General features: G+C 38.1%; 1 protein-coding gene across 7 annotated transcripts in view; it reads right to left on the bottom strand.

Annotated features, from left to right (window-relative positions):
- The window catches only part of GRID2 (glutamate ionotropic receptor delta type subunit 2), a 681787-nt gene that overhangs the window by 205524 nt on the left and 459690 nt on the right, over positions 1 to 16573 (bottom strand). For all 7 annotated transcript variants that reach the window (XR_011679913.1, XR_011679915.1, XR_011679917.1 and 4 more), the window contains exons 5-7: positions 14403 to 14456; positions 6383 to 6556; positions 1410 to 1571 (exon numbers count right to left, since the gene is read on the bottom strand). Coding sequence is in view for 2 of the 7 variants with exons in the window: in XM_071431643.1 (XP_071287744.1) it covers positions 1410 to 1571; positions 6383 to 6556; positions 14403 to 14456 (390 nt within the window). In the remaining 5 variants the exon portion in view is untranslated. The remainder of the gene's footprint in view (positions 1 to 1409; positions 1572 to 6382; positions 6557 to 14402; positions 14457 to 16573) is intronic.

The raw sequence follows: 16573 nt of genomic DNA, 5'->3' as shown, positions 1-16573 counted from the left end.
TAACACAGGCTGAATGCAATGAGCAGGCACCACTGAACTCTAGTATCTGTTGAGTGCACTTATGCTTATAAAATATAAACTTTTATACTTATGTCTAATCAAAGATTAATAGCTGTAATTTACAAACACAAAATATATATGTTTCACTACCAAACACACTATACTGAACAGAGCTACTCTCTCCCCAGCTCCCACTGTTGCTTTAATAACTTCTCTTGTTCTTCTTACAGTTTTTTTGTGTTAGGTGGTCTCTTTAAGCCTCTATTGTCCTGCTCTGTTTTCTATTCTTTTAAAGTCTCATAGAGCAATCTCTAGGTGGTAGCCAAATCTACAGCTGTCTTGCCCACTTTTGATACTACATCCTATACTTTCTCCAGCTCCTTTCTATGTTCCAACACTAAAAGCAGTACTTGCATCGATCTCAAACTCTTGTGACGCGCATAGTTAGTGGTCTTAATGACTTTTCTTTTCAACAAAGATTCCTATGTAGATAAAACACTTATTTCCCACTATGTTCCTAGCAGCTTACTTGTACTCCAGGTGTCAAAATCAGTCTGGTCTGGACTAGGCAGTTTCTCCTTACTCCTCTCAACACTACGCTGGGCTCCATCTCAGGCTGTACCTCGTCCTACAGCCCAATCATGAATCATGTCAGGGTCACCATTATTTTACAGTTGAAATGGACACAATACAGAGGAACACCATGCCACTTCAGAAGGCTGCAAGCATCTGCCCTGTCTTGTCCTTCAGCCCAGCCTTTTATACCCCTCATGTCCATGCATTGCACCTGTGTGCCCTCTGCTCCCTTTGGTGATGGGTCAGTGCTCCTGGGCACTCCATGGCTCATTGCTGTCAATGCTGCTCACCTGCTGCTCACAGCTGCAGCCCACTGGGGATGAGGCTGGACACAGTTACAGGGACAGTTTTGCAGTGGCAGAATATAGCCTAGATAATTTAGGGGTTTCCTTACTCCCATTTCTATGATTTCACTTTATTAATGTCAAAGGCAGTGCAATGGCGAATTCCACAGAACATTACCCAAGTGCAATTCTGCAATTTTTTCTCCTTTCTTTTGCAAACAAAAGAGTAAATTTATTTTCTTTACTTCCTAACCTGTGAAACTTCTTCAACAGTGACACATGTTCACCTTTGACAGTTTTTCTTCCCTGAGCACCCAACTGTTTTGGTAGTTTAGGTAAACATACTTATTGATTTTATTTCAATATGATTATTATGACATGGAAAAAACCCAACCAGCCAAACAACCCAAGCCAAATAACAACTACTTCCATTCAGGAACTGAATACATAAAAACTATACTGATAAGAGTAATATTCACCTCAGAAGGAAATACTGCCTAATGTCAGTATTTTAGAAATCAAAGATGAGGAAACACAGGGAAAAAGTACCTTTTTGATGGTTTCCAGCATTGATCGCCCTCCTTGCCAGGGTTTAGAGTTCTTCCTGATGCAGGTGAGGCTGGCCATGCTGTGCCACTTCCTGTCCTCCAGCTTCTTATGAAATGCATTTGCCAGCAGGAGGACAGTGTCATATATATACAGGTTTGAAATCTGTGAAGAGATCAAAAGGAAAGCATTAACATAGCTATTTGTAGTATCCTCCTAGCAGCCAGAATTTATCATTTGTTTTTCCTCACCCATAATCCTCTGGTAATTAAATAATTTATTTAGTTTTAAGAAGAATCTGTGAGAGGCAAAATGTCACACATTTTGGCTTTGGTAAAACCTGCAGCTGGGGGCTGTAATGCTAAACGTGATAAACACTAAACAAACTACACACACATGAGAAGTCCAGGCAGCCCAACCCCTGGCACAGCTCAACTTGCCAGATTTACAGCTCTACTTATGACCATAAACAGACTTTTTATTTTTAACCAGTTCCTTATGAGACTCAATTTTTCAGCCACCAGATATTTGGACACCATCAAATTATCTTCAAGGCTATTTTGTTCTTTTGAAAAGCAGAAACTCTGCAAATTTGGAATAGATTTTGTTGTGTTATTTTGCTCCTGATTTGTGCAGTCAATTCTGGTTGACACTTCCTGGCATGAAATAAGACTCAATGAAATTCTTGTCAGTGTGCAATTGCATGTTGATTCTGCAATTTATAGTGTTTTCTGTCAGAGTGTTTGACATTGGCTGCTAATTGCTTGCAGGACAAAACCCTTACAGAGTGCATGTGTGTATGTTTCACTGTGAGCACAGATGCATACAGTGGGAGGAAGTTCTTGTTTGGGATAAAAAGCAGAACAGTGGAATTCAAGAAGAGGAATCACTTGTGTGCCCCTTCCACTTAACCATGTTTTAGTTCTGTGTACATGCTTTAAATGCACACAGTGCAAAGTCAGATGTGAAAGACACAATCAAAAGTAAGGGAACAGAAGCTCAGGACTCATGAACACTTCTGAAACAAGTAATCTACAATATAGTTTTACATCAGTCTTTGCTGTCCTCAGATGGCAGGAATATTTAAGTTACTGACAGTATCGTAAAAAGAAACCTCAGCTGTCCTGAACAGAGGTTCTCATGAAGAAAAATTATGCTCAGAAATGAAAAGGACTTTTGGGAATATTATTTTTAGATAACTTATTGGTCATCTAAAGTTATTGAGGGAAACACAGTTTCCTCAGGTGCATGATAAATGGCTCTGTAGAACATTCCTAGTGCCTGACAGCAAATTAGCCAGTGGCAATTTGAGGCAAGGTTGCTGGGATTTTTTCTCCATCAGTCACAGACAAGCCAAAAGACATTTCCTCAGATTTGTGGAATTTGTTGGCTGCTCTCTGTAAGGGTTTTTTACACAGCTATAGGTAGTGTGCTTAAAGTTTGAAAAGAAGAAAGAAGCTTACAAATGGAAAGTATGGAAATTTAGTAGCCCTAGTCTGCTTTTTAAATCTATCCAAAGGCTGGGAAAGCCCTGCAGCTATTGGGGGGGGGGGGTATATGGCAAGGAAGCACAATAATGCTGAACAAAAAACTCTCTTCCTGCCTAATTAGTCCTCTCAACATATCATTTTTTAATGTTTTTATTTCCTTTCTTAAATCCCATCTTTATGCTGGCTTTGCTTGTGTCATCGACTAACTGCTCTGTTAGTGGCAGAGATGCACAGAACCTGTGATCCTTACTGCCCTTTTTCTTTAAATGATCCTTCATCGTGTATTTCTTCTAAAGAAGGTGCTTCTTTATTCTTACTTGAGCTCCTCTTGTGGCTGTGAACATTTCTATTTTGGTATGCACCCAGGAACAAAATCTACTTTGTTCAGATGCACAGGCCGGGCATCATTGTGCATGGCAGGATTAAAAGCATGGATTGAGGATCTGGGCCCAGGTTAATCAAGCATTTTAAAAACAACTGGGATGATTTGCCTGCATATTTTAAACCTACAAAGAATTCAAAGCATTCAGCTAAAACTGTGTTTCTCCAATGAAGTCAGCACCAGAGGGACATTTGTTGGAATAGGGAAGGGAGGAATTATCACTGGGCTGTGAGGCAAGCTTCTTTCCATACAAGTCTTTGCCAAAGGAAAAAAAAAAACCAAAACACACCACCTCTGGAGAGCAGAGGGAATAAGGTCACTAACGAGACTAAATTGGTACATGAAGGGCTGTGGACACCAAGTCATCATTTCCCAACAAAATGACATTGCTTTCAAGGTAACTTCTGTAACCTACTACCATGGGAATAGAAGACAATTGTCACAGTTCATGAGGAAGGATGCACTCACTAATCTAAGAGTAATATAGCTGGGCCTTCATCAAGCATTAACAGGGCTCAGGAGGACAGAGTTCAGCAGTTATTAAGCATTGTTAGTCCTTCACTAATAGTTGAGCTTAACATGTACTGCAATCAATCACTGATAATGCAATGATAAAGACCCTACAATTAATTCCTGTTTCTCAAAATCACCCTTCCCTGTCACTTCCAGAAGTATGCTTCGTTAATATCTGTCCCAATGAACAGAAGGGGGTTGTAATTTAAAGTCACTTTACACCTTTATTAATTTCCCACATAAATTTACTGGGGCATTTAATGCACTGCCTGGTGTCCATTACTAATCCTTTATTTATTCTGTTAGGCTAAGGGCTGGACACTTGCATTACCAAGAAGTGTTTAACTGCATAACCTGCTGTTAAAGCAATTTAAAATTCAGATATGATTATTTTATCCAGAGTGTGGAAGAAAGGTACTTAGCATCAGATTAAGGATGAAGGATTAATCTGGAGTATCAGTGTTTATTTTATGTATACCTATAATATTGCACATAATTTTTAGATAAAAGGGTTGCAGTACTAAATTCTTCTGTCAATCCAGCTTTTAACTTTCTGCCTTCAAAATGATACAGATTTAAAGAATTTGTTTCAATTAGGCCAGTTCCAAAGACACAGTGAGACATTTTCACCAGAATATTTTTCAGAGTTTTAATAAAGATGCTGAAAAAAATTAATTATTCCCACAGACTTTAGGGGGAGTAATTCAGAAAAAAATAAATAAAGAAATTCACCCTTATAATTTCCAGAGAATGTTTCTGATTAGTCACACTTCGATGTCATTAAAAAAAAAAAAGCTTTAGTAATTTCAATTTATAAACTGTTCCAGCTCCCCACTGGATTAGAAACTAATTTATAATATTGTTGGGTAGAACAAAGAAGCAGCAAACAAACCCCACAGCTACTCAAAGGACTGTGCATCATACAAAGGCACAGGGGAAATTGTGTCAGAGTTTTCCTTCCTTTCAGTTTATAATGTTGTCTCACTCAGCTAAAATAATGAAGCACAGCCATCTCAGGGAAAGCATGCAAAAAGCAACTCAGCTGCACAGAACAATTAAACCAATCCAGTTTCCATCATTCCTTTGAACCAAAATACTAGGAAAGCTTCCAGTAGGAACATTGTAGCTCTCCAAGCTATAGGTAGATCAGGACACACAGGTTAAGGTATAAGATCCAATCTAATAAATTAAATGGAATTTTCCAGTTTATCAAGACTAAGCTTTGAATTCTAGAACTTATCTTTCCTGGATTCACACAACCGCTGAAGTGAAAATAAAAGTGAAGTTGAAGAGAAAGACAAATTAAACTGTAAAGCATCCCACAGACATACATGGCTCTTGTTTTCTGCCTTGCTGTAGTCAGGAGCTTTGTTCATGAGAACTGCTCTTTGCACTCTCTGACTCCTGCATCTGATCACACTCTCAGCTTGAGCACACTGTCCCTAGACTGCCAAAGTTCCCCCAGGACCATGCTGCCATGACAGAATGGCACAGCCTAAAGGATTTTTACACTTCTGAAACAGTCTGTAGATATATCCTAAGCATCAATGGGCATCACACAGCCCTGCTTGCTTTGAGAACTCTAATAGGATCACTGTGTTCTCTGCTACAGCCAGTTTTTCATGTCATCAATAATTGCTGGCTGGCTGTTTTGTGAACTAAAATTAGTGACACAAAGGCCCTTACAACTAATCTAAAAGAGGACAAGACTATCCACACTTTGTCCCTTACATTTTTTCATTTTAAACAGACACTCTTGAAGACCTCCCTATTTTCCTCCCATTGTTTTCTCTCACTCTTCTCTTTCAGAATCATTAGGTTGCTGCTTTTAGCTGCTGGGTCAGATAACCTCCTCCCTCCACTGCTAAAAAAAATAATATGTAGCCATCTTTCTACAATTGCAGAAATGTTCACAGAAAAAAAACCCCAAAAGTAAAATCAACATATTGAGCCAATTTCACATTCCTGATGTGCCTAAGCTTGGTCATGATGAAACCTAATGAGAGACACAGAGGACTTGTTCTTGGAGAAACTGTGTAAAGTCAGGAGGACAGGGATCCTGTTGCTGAATTCCTGTGGTAGGAACCCATTTAGTTTCATTGTAGTTTGTGATTAACAATACTGAAATTAAGGCCTCCTTGGAACTTTGACACAGATGTAAACACCAAGGCACTTGAAAGAGATGATGTGGGTCTCCCAGGAAGACTTTCTTATTGACAACATATTTGAGGCTCAGAGAAGCACAGCAGCTCAGGAGACATTGACTACAGGGAGGAAATTCTTTTGGGTGCAATGACAAAAATTAAAATTGAGCAGGGCAACAAAATGACTACCCTACTACCTGGAGACCAGGTTGCTTTTTTGGATGTTTATCTCAGGTTGCTCTTTGATGTTTATAGGCAAGCTGTTGCTCCCTATCAGACACGTTCACTCCCTCCCCAACTCCAGGTGTTTCCCTGTCATGCCGTGAGCCATTAAACCACATGTCAGAGAGGACATGAAAAATAAGTTACAGTAAGCCCCTGGGGGAAAACTTGGAAGTTATCTAGAAAGACAGTTCCCAGGTGGGGATAGACTGGTGCATGAGCTACCTCCATGCTTTGGGAGAAAGGGTCCTTGGGATCACACAGTGATGAAGATATTCTGTGGTTGCCACGGAAACAGCGCTGGCTTATGTTTTGGGGGACTGGAAATGTCTGTCGGATAATCGTCAACCTCCCAATTGACCTTCTCACCAGCTCCTGCACATCCACATCATTTATTTCCTGAAAGAGAAGGCAAGGGAGAGGACATGCATCAGAGTCAAAATTCAGAAACGTGACCACCAAATGATAAACAAAAAATAAACTGAGTGGACCAAGAGGCCTCTGGTTGACACACAGCTATTGTCAATCTCCACCACAGCCTCAAAACCAATATGAGCATGCTCATTAAAATAACCGGTGGTATTCAAATACCACCCTAAACGGCAAAAGTTCAAAGTGTAAAGTGTACTGTGCTCAAACCTCAGCAAATACTTGTATTTTAATAGCTATTTCATTTGGGGTTTTCTCTGACCCTCCTTTTACCTCTCCTCATCTTCTATTTGAAACTGTTTCACAGCATCCTTGACAGATAATGTATAAATCAGTAGGAGGCCATAGCATGATGTATTTCGGAGTGCAACACTGCTCAGGAGCAGTGAAGGTAGAGACAATGTTTCAGGCCTTAAGTGCTCATTTCCTAGATTCAGAGTATCAAGAACCTATAAACAATGCGCTAGTAAGAAATCATTTACCAAAAGGGCAAAGAAAATGCATAAGAGCATTCTAGGTATAAATGTGCTTGTTTATAGCAAGACCTAATTTAAAAGCAAATTTTTATTCCATAGGGTACCTATTAAGGCTTACAGCTGAACACTCAGCTCTACAGACAAATACTTAAAAGAAAAAAATAGCTAAGTAAATCTACCAATATTAAGCTTGAAGTATTAACTTTAAGCTAAGTTAGGGAAACCAGAAAAACATTTTTTACATAGCATAAATTCCTGCAGGTTGGGAACATGGTGTTTTACACTGTTGAATTATGAGTCCCTCAGGGAAGTTGAATAAGAGGAACACAGGCTCCCAAGCAACACCAACTGACTCCAACCTTCACATAAGAACTTGAACTTTAGTTAAACATGTTTTGTTTCCTGGTGATTCAAATAGCTGGCAGCTTTCAAGATAATTTTGCGTCTGTATTTTCCTGTAAAATTGTAGAAATAATCTAAAATGTGTACCAACTTTTTAACCAGGATCTCTTTCTCATCACGCTGAACTGTCTGTCCATGAACTGTCTTAACTACAGAGGCTGATGCCCCAAACTTTCCAGACATTTAAAACTGTGGATATGCCCCAGGAAGGGAGGTGGATCAAGAGGGTCCTATTGGCAGCCTGCACTTAATATTCTCTTGCACACAACCACAGTTTATTGAATATTTTTTCATTTGTGTATTTATAGCTTTGTCATTTTTGAAAGGATATGGCACATCTGCATTGTTAATACCTGTAATGAAATGCCATCATCTCCTTCTGCCTTAGCTCCCTGATCTATAACCATATTGAAGAATTCAGGAGACACCAGGATAGACTTGATCTCAAATTATGGAATCTTTCTTATGGAAATGAAGCCAAGCTTTTTGAAAAAGCAGCTATTTAAATGTTACAACAACCACCCCAGTTATTTTGGCTTTTTTTTTGTTGTTCCAGTATAATATCTTTTCATTATTTTGAAGGAACTACTTTGGACATACTGGTATTTCTTTCCCTTAAATTTTGAAAGAAATATATGTAAATTATAGCTTCTATTCTCTTGACTACAGTAAAAGTATTTTATTTGCCTTCACAGATTATCATAGTTTCTGAATTCATCTGTTATTAATGTTCTTTATGAAATCAGGGTTTTTTTCCTGCAAAGAGAAATAACATAGCATCAGCTGTGTTCAGTGTAATACCTTGCATTTCTGGTCGATCAATTCTTAATGTACCACAGATAATGGCTTATCTCAGCTTAAGATGCTGTCTTTTCATTTAGCCTGTATAATTTCACTAGCTGTGAGGTAAAAAAAATATATATATAATGCTGTTTTAGCAAAATATATAATTTTTTTTAGAACACTTTCAATATAAACATAAAGGAGAGCTCAAGAAACTTTTTATCTTGACTTTAAATTATATACTTTCTCAGAGGATTTAAAAAAGTTTGCCTGGTTTCATTACGCAGTATATCCAAACCGTAACACCAAGATTATTAGACTCACTCTAATAATGTAAAAACAGACACCTGGATAGCCACATTACGTTGCCAAGAACTACTTTAAAAGAGATTTTGACTTTCAAATCCTCAAGCATTTATCTTTCCTGCCATAAAAGTGTATCCATGTTTTCTGCATTCAGCACTTTTTGGTGCATTTTGAATAGAATGTTCTCATTTTATTTTATCTCTAGGTTACTACCTCATGTCATTATACATCACCTGGGAAATAATAACAGAATTCAAACACCAAAGCCATTCTGTGTGGTGGCCAAGGAGGTACATACATCTATAGATTAGTGACAGCTATTATTTTAAATGCTCATTATACCATAAATCCAGATTTTAGATTGACAACAAAGCAATGCCATGCAACCCCAAATTCAACATTAGTCATTTGCTATGTATTTCTTTGTCATTTTCTAAATACTTGGCATTGACTGAGTGACAAGCCTTTTATATAATGACTCTCCAATATCATCTCTCATTCTTGAATTTTGGATCTGACTTAAGAAAACTATATAAAGCAACTATTGTATGAGAGGAAACAATTTTCATTTGCACTTCAAAGGAGGATACAGTGTAACAATATAAGGGCGGCAGATGAAATGTTATACAAGCGTTGAATGTCAAAAAAATTAGAAAGTTGGCCAAGTTGAACTGAGTTGGCACCTGAATAAATTTAGGCTAGGTTATGTGAGGTTGTGAGGTTGTTTTTCTCTTTTTTTTTGGTGTTTTTTGTTTATTTGTTTTCCTTTTTTTTAAATTTTTTAATTTTTTACATCAAAAATTCAATTTATACTTCCAAGCCTTTGTTTTGCTGGTCGGAACATGGAATTATGGAGAGACTGTCCTGCCACAAATGGAACAAAGATAAAATTAGATGTACATTTCATCTAAGCAGGCAAATAAATAAGGAAAAAAATGTGGATTTAAATTAACAACTTTTTATAGATTGATTAGGAAACAAGAATTGAAGAGGATCATCTTGACATATAAAGCACGACTCCAATGGGGATGAACACTACATAATGGACATCTAATATTTGTCCCATTATTTTAAGATAAGCAGCCTGGGCAGAGACTTAGTATTTACCACAGAGCAATTGTACCAGCAGTGAGACACATGGAGGGGAAGAATTTATTTACCTGCTCCTGTATTAAGCACCAAACAAAGGCAAAAAATACCTTTTCTAATGAAAACATCTTAACTTTGGGCCACAAAGATGGTTCCAGTATTCATAATAAAGGGGACATGCACTATTTTCCAGTGCATACCAGGACTTCATCAAAGAGAATCCTGACACTCAGAGAGGAGAGTGTTCCTTCCTTATCCAAAAGTCAGCAGAGGAAAAAAGGGTGGCTTAAGGCCTCTAGGCTGCCACTGCCCACACCAGAGAACATCTGTGCCCTTCCCAAATTTCTCAGCACTTTCTAAAGAGAAGTTGAGGTAAAAGCATGGCTGGATGAACTTCTAAGAGGTTACTCCAAAAGCAGATTTTGAACTGCATCATCACTTGCTCCTATGTATCTCCCTTATGGTTTTTAGGCTTTGCAGAAAAGGATGAATAAAACCTGACAGGACAAGGAGAAACTAATTTTAAGCTTTCACAGAGAAAAAATCCAAGATGTTGGAGAAAGCAGGGTTCTCTCCATCTGTGCATCAGCTGTCACTAATGCCAGGAGCTGGCAACTTGGTTGCCCACCTGATCCAAAGAGGGTGTCATTTCACACAGGCCCACCAACCCGGTGGAAAATGTAAGGGTTCAGCTGAAGCTCTAACGCTATTATCAATCATCATCCATATGAAAATGTTCACCATAAATGAGCTCCTGGAATTGAGCTGTGATTACAGGACCTGATCTAATGGCTTGAGCTTGAAGCATGGTTATGCTCTACACGCCTACTCATGGTGGAGTGCATTGGGCTTCAAACATGATGAACAAGATGAATACGTGGGCCAAGGACAAGCCCTCTCCTAGGAAACAGTCTTCATCAAAAAGAATACAACCTTTGAATACGACCTTTTAGGTCCCCCAGTCCTCTCTTGTGCTGTGCTGGGCAAACCTGTTGGACCTTTTCCCATAAATTGGTCTTTAAAAAGTCTGGAGGTTTTTTTCATTCTTTCATCAAGCAGGAGTTTTTCCAGACTCTGGTGCCTCTGGTAATTAGAAACATTTTAACAACTTTTGACCTCAGTTTACTCACGCACAAATTGAACTCATTTGTTCTTGTGTCAACCTTGTCCTTTGGCTCTCGACAATGATGCATTTATTCACATTCTGTAAGTGTTTATAAACAGAGAGCACATCCTCTTTTAGTCTTTGTTCCAACCAAGCCAACTTTTCCCCTCTCTTCTAACACAAATCAGCTTTCCTGTGCACTCATTCCATTCTGATTCTAATAGATCTGGTCATAACTGACCGCATTATGGCAGATGAAATCCAAACAATCCTTTGTAAAGTAGCATTAATATTTTCACCTCTGTATTCCAACTCTAAGCAGTGGAAAGTGTTTGGGGCTGTCCTTAAGTAAACAATAGCAATAAGGAACTGGTGGCAGCCGCAGGTATTGCAAGGTAATAGTAAGGTAACCCTAAATGTTTTAAAAAAGGAAAATGCTTGAGAGAGACATGATTTAAAATGGAAAAAAAAGACATTTCTTGCATTTAAAAAGAGCAAGGTAAAGTGATAAAAATCATACAAATGCCCCTTCTTCGGCTCCACTAAATAAAATCTAAGTTTACTGTACAGTTGAGAATTAAAAGTCATGAAAGAAATATCATTTTTTATCCTGGAATTTTGAAGCTGTATTTACTATTGTGCAGAGGAAATGAAGCAAGGAAAGACAGATAGACAGAGAGAGAGAGAGTGTGAGAAATCCATTCTCACATTTCGCTAAGGCATATTTGATCATGACTACATTCAAATCTATGATTGCTGAAAATTTTAAATAAAAAACTGTAACATCTGCTTTAAGGCCCTGAAGAAACAGGAACATTTATTTGGAGAGCATTTCCTCAGCTGACTATACTGATCAGAAGAGATTTGCATTATTTGCTATGGTCTAATACGATGCATTATGTTTTAGCAAATTATGAATTCTTTCATTTTATAGGAACAAACCCCCTCCTCCCACACTTACATTATGATACACACTCTTCAAGAAAATTTGCTGTATTGCATAAAGTAGCAAGTAATGGGACAATAAAAATTAAGGAACTCTTTGCAGGCATAACAGCATTTAAAGTGAGCAATTAAAATAGCAGATGTTACCTCACAAAGCCTAAGCAGATTCCTGATCACAAAACTGAAGTTGGTATTTGCTTCTGCATTACTATAGTTGGTAAGAAGGTTGTATTCCCTTGGCACAGCGATGGAAAAAGAAAGACAATTCCAACTTCTTTTGGTATCTCAAGGCAAGGAATTATTTGAATCAGATGCACAATTTGTGGAACAACACATTTTCACTGTCATAGATCATTTTAGAATTTCAAATTAGGAGGCCAGAGAAGCAGTGTTACAGTTACTTATTTGACAGTGTCATTTAGCCAACACAGGCACTCAAGCACAGATGTCTAAGCTGTCACAAAAGATTCACAGAAGCAAGAAAATGGGCAGAGCTCTGAGATCATCTTCCAGTCATATGGAGGTACTGTGGCCATCAGCAGGTAATGGATGCCCACCTCAAACAGACTGGGACATAAAGATAGCTGGTTTATGTATCACACAGAAAGGGGGCCACAAAGCTCTGCATTTCCAAATCCTGCACTGCCAAATAGAGGCATTGCAATCTCGTTACTGAACTGGCAAAACATTGCAATAAGCAATTACCCAGCATCAAACACTCAGGAAACATGTAGATTTCTCCTCTAATTTGAACATAGTGACGAGGAAAAATTGTGCAAAGCAGAACACTTGCTGTAGTATTATCTACCGATCTTATTTATTGCTAATATGATTTCTGTATCCTCATAATATTGAAATTATTTGCATTTTTAAACAAACAGAGCTGGAAAGCTACCTCAGTACCCAATATGGATTTAGGTCCAGAAGCAGATTAAGATGGGATAGCACTAAACATATTCACTTTCTCTGAAAAAGAAAAGAGGAATTACTGAATGAGATGCAGAGACTTTAATGACGATGGTTTAGAGCAGTTTGTTGGAATGAACTTAATCACAGCTTTCATCCTTTTCATATACAAGACTATCAAACTAAGAAGGGATGATGTACATTTCTCTGTGCAGATCATTCAGCTTTTCCTGCTGCTGGGACTGTAGCCCAGAGAAAGAGTCTTGGAGTGGAGAAGGCAGCTGAGTGGTAACCACTTTGATTGCTCTGCCACTTCATCTGCTGCAATGTGCAAATAACAATGCTTAAAAAGCAGATTTCTTTTTTCCCATGGAGACACTAATTTCTGAATAAAAAGCAAAGAGAAAGCATATATGCTAGGAATGGATCCTCAGTCTTGTTTGGTATTTTTTGAGGGTGAAGGAGCTGAAACAGGTAAAAGCAAGCACCTTCTTTAGATCTTTTAGAAAGCATGTAACATTTAAAACAAAAAAATCAAGGCAGTGTTTTTAACTTGAACAGCAAGCCAAAATCTGAGCTTTGGCTAAGAAACTGCTGTCCCATATACCGATTACAGAGGACAGCTTTAGATTCACAGTTGATGCTCTTCTTAAAATTCTCAGTGTTAACTCTGAAGTGAATTCTAGTTTATTCAGACATGAAAAAGAAAACATGTATGTTGTTCACATGACCACCTGCAGATTAAAGCTGGGTTCTCTCCCAGCAAAGCCCCATTCAGTGCTGGAAAATACACACAGCACCGCTCAGGAGCAAGGCAGGGCCCAAACTAATGGTTATGCTGGACATGGTTTGTTTACACAGCATTTCCAGAGACATACTTTTCTCCAAAAAAACTGGCTAAAAATCCACTGGTTTAGCACAGCATACTAATGAAAATCCAATAATTAAGTATGAAAACAGAAGTGGATAGTAAATCCAGGTTGCATGACATGGAATTTACACGCAGTCTTTTATCCTGAGAACATACAGGAGTTGCATGATTAACATGTTAGGAGATAGTCATCTACTCAGGGAATCCAGCTATTTTCCACCTAAATTATTTTTCAAAAACCTGAATGCTGTCAAACCTGAACTGCAGTGTTCAATATTTCGTATACAAAACTATTTCACATATTGACTAATCATATTTTATGTGACAGACTTTCATGGAAGAACTTATTTCACAGTGTAAAAGCAGAATCTCAATTTAACTTACTGTATTCCCTTTATGAGCATTTATATATGACCTAGTCCAGAAGTCTACCAACGAGCCTCCCACTAATATCAACAGGTTTGGATATCAGCCATCACAGAACATTTGGAGAGTTCATAAAGGAAAGGGAAATATGGGATTTTGTTATTATTATTATTTTAAATTTTATTATTGAGAAAAAAAATCATTAACATATAAACAAAATGCAAGGACTCCACCACAAAAAATTACATATTAAAAATGGCCTTAAAAATCCTGTGAAAACCATCAGCTCAATTGTGAACTCTTAAGATATTTAGAAATAAAGGGGGTTTTTTTCAGTTTATTTTCCATTTATTCATAGAGGGACTTCCATTTAAAACAGGCAAGAAAAAACAGTGAAGTCCAAGAACTTGTCATTCTACTTTTATTAAGCAACATCTACTCCCTCAGGGTGCTTGAACTTTGTCATAGCTACTGCTTCCTGTTGGCAAAGGGAGAATCAGCATGAATATTGTCAGTAAGGATGAAAACAGGATTCATGGATCACAACAATGTTCACTTGACAGTTACCTCATTTATAATGATCCAGTGACAGTCAAAAGCAACCAAATTAGTCTCCACGACCTGAAACAGAGAACAAACCAGCTATCAGTCAGCTTGCTTGGGAAAGCCAGAAAAAAAAATTAAATAGATGCTCTCTGCAAATGACAAAAACCAAAGCACATGCTCTCTAGAACTTTTGCTATTGAATTGAGGATAGAAAACCTTTAGCACCATGCTGCAGAAGCATTTGTGTTATTGTTTGACTTCCCAATTAAACTTGGAAATACATTTCCTTGCCAGCATCACAGGAAAGAATATGTTTCAGTTGACTGAGGAGAAAAATGAAAACATTTTTGCTTTAGCACTGTGTGTTGAGAGGAAGCAACAGAGAGCAAGGCAGAAAATGAATATCAAGTGACTTTTGTAAGATTTCTGTATTTGCTGCTTCTAAGGCCTTTCCAGTGTACACCTACTCTGAAAGCCTCTGAATTAAGGAAAAACAAAACAAACCCAAACCAAAAAACCCCACATCACAAATGCTAGAGTTCATGGAAGTGCAAAGAGCAGGAAGGAAAGGGTTCTCCTGAGAAAGAAGGCTGTCACAGGGATGATGAATTATAGCCTGTCTCAGGTTCCATGCACAGAAGGCCTCTCATCCTCTGCTCATACATCTTCTCCTTTCCTTTGCTGAAAATTTCTCCATGACCTGTCTTTTATGCTGGACTGAACATGTGCTTTCTAACTCATCTTTCACTCAGTCCTGTCCCTCCTTGAATCCATTACACTTTTGTGGCAAGTCACTTCTCAATCCACTTCACAGTGCAAATGAAGAGGATAAAAATACACTTGTTCTTCTTTTATTAAGTAGGAAAGAAATCATTGACAAAAGGGAGGCCAGAAACAAACTCTGGAAAAAGCTGGACACCCTATTTTTTTTTTCTGCATGAAATTGAATTAGGATTAACATGCAAATAGCTTTAAACATAAATTAATCCAAATTTATTTGTATAGTTACCATGCTCATCTTGATTCACAAATCAAAACCACTGGATACTTAAAACTGTATTGAAAGGGGCTGCATTGAGCCCCTTAAAAAAACACAAAGCAAAAACTCCAAAGAAAAACAGAAACAAATCTTGGGCTTGACAGTGTTTAAGTGTTCAATTAGATGCCTAGTGCTGGCCTCTTATTACTGGGACCATTGGCTTTTAATGACAACCAACAGAAAAAGCACTTGCCAAGGATGGTGGCAATTTATCCTGTGCCATGTCCAAAGGAGAACAATTTAACTGGCCACAAATCTTAAGAGCCTTGAAAAAACTCACACTGATAAACCTCATTATTAATTCAAAGGCTATTAGAACTGGGGTCACTGCTTGTTTAGCAGAATGCTAAGGCAAGATTGGAAATTCTGATCTGGAGAGACCTGGTTGAGGGGAAAGCAGGAGCAGCAGTGTATGACTGATTGCTTATTTGAAACTCTCCCAGCACCGATCGGAAATCAGGGGGATTAGCAGCCATAGCTGCTAATGGAAAACTTCAGTTTTCTGGAAAACTTCAATAGCATTAGCAGGAATCAGAGTCCTTAACTTATGTGGAGATCAATAGGTAAAATCAACATGATATTTGGGTGTGTAGCTTTGACATTTTCTTGCATTCTCCACTGCAGGTGTTCCCACAGCACGTATAAAAGAATAGGACAGAAACTGAGTAACTGTGATAGGAGGCAGCACGACAGACTGAGCCAGGATGTTTGAACTGGAACATGGCTGTTCTGATCAGATTGCTCATAACAAACCAGTTGGAATACAAACACACCCAGGAACCAAAAAAGGTCAAAAGAGGACAGAGTAGTAACAAAATTCTCAATGGAGCATTTGCTCCTTACATAAACTTCCAAAGCATAGAACGTTTATCCCATTTACAAGATAAGCTGTCATTTAATTTTTCCATAAAACAGAACAAACCAAAGCCTTACTAAAGCAGGAACAATTCTGCTAGTCAATCTACATACAGTTCTGCTGAAAGCAAGCAGAATTAAACACAAAAAAAAGAAAAAAAAAGAAAAAAAGGCAGCACAGTCAGCATGTTTTCTCATTTCTTGTCAGGTTCCTAGCAACCCTGTCCTTCCTAACTTTTGGCTCTGGGATGTCCTTCTGGGAACGTCTGCCCTGCTGTAACTGCTGTGCTCAAGATGA

Source organism: Agelaius tricolor, unplaced genomic scaffold, assembly GCF_023055355.1.
Source record: "Agelaius tricolor isolate 1412-34295 unplaced genomic scaffold, bAgeTri1.0.p SCAF_8, whole genome shotgun sequence".
Classification (NCBI taxonomy): domain Eukaryota; kingdom Metazoa; phylum Chordata; class Aves; order Passeriformes; family Icteridae; genus Agelaius; species Agelaius tricolor.
The sequence above is the reverse complement of the archived record's forward strand: the minus strand, read 5'-3'. Positions and strand labels throughout refer to the sequence as shown.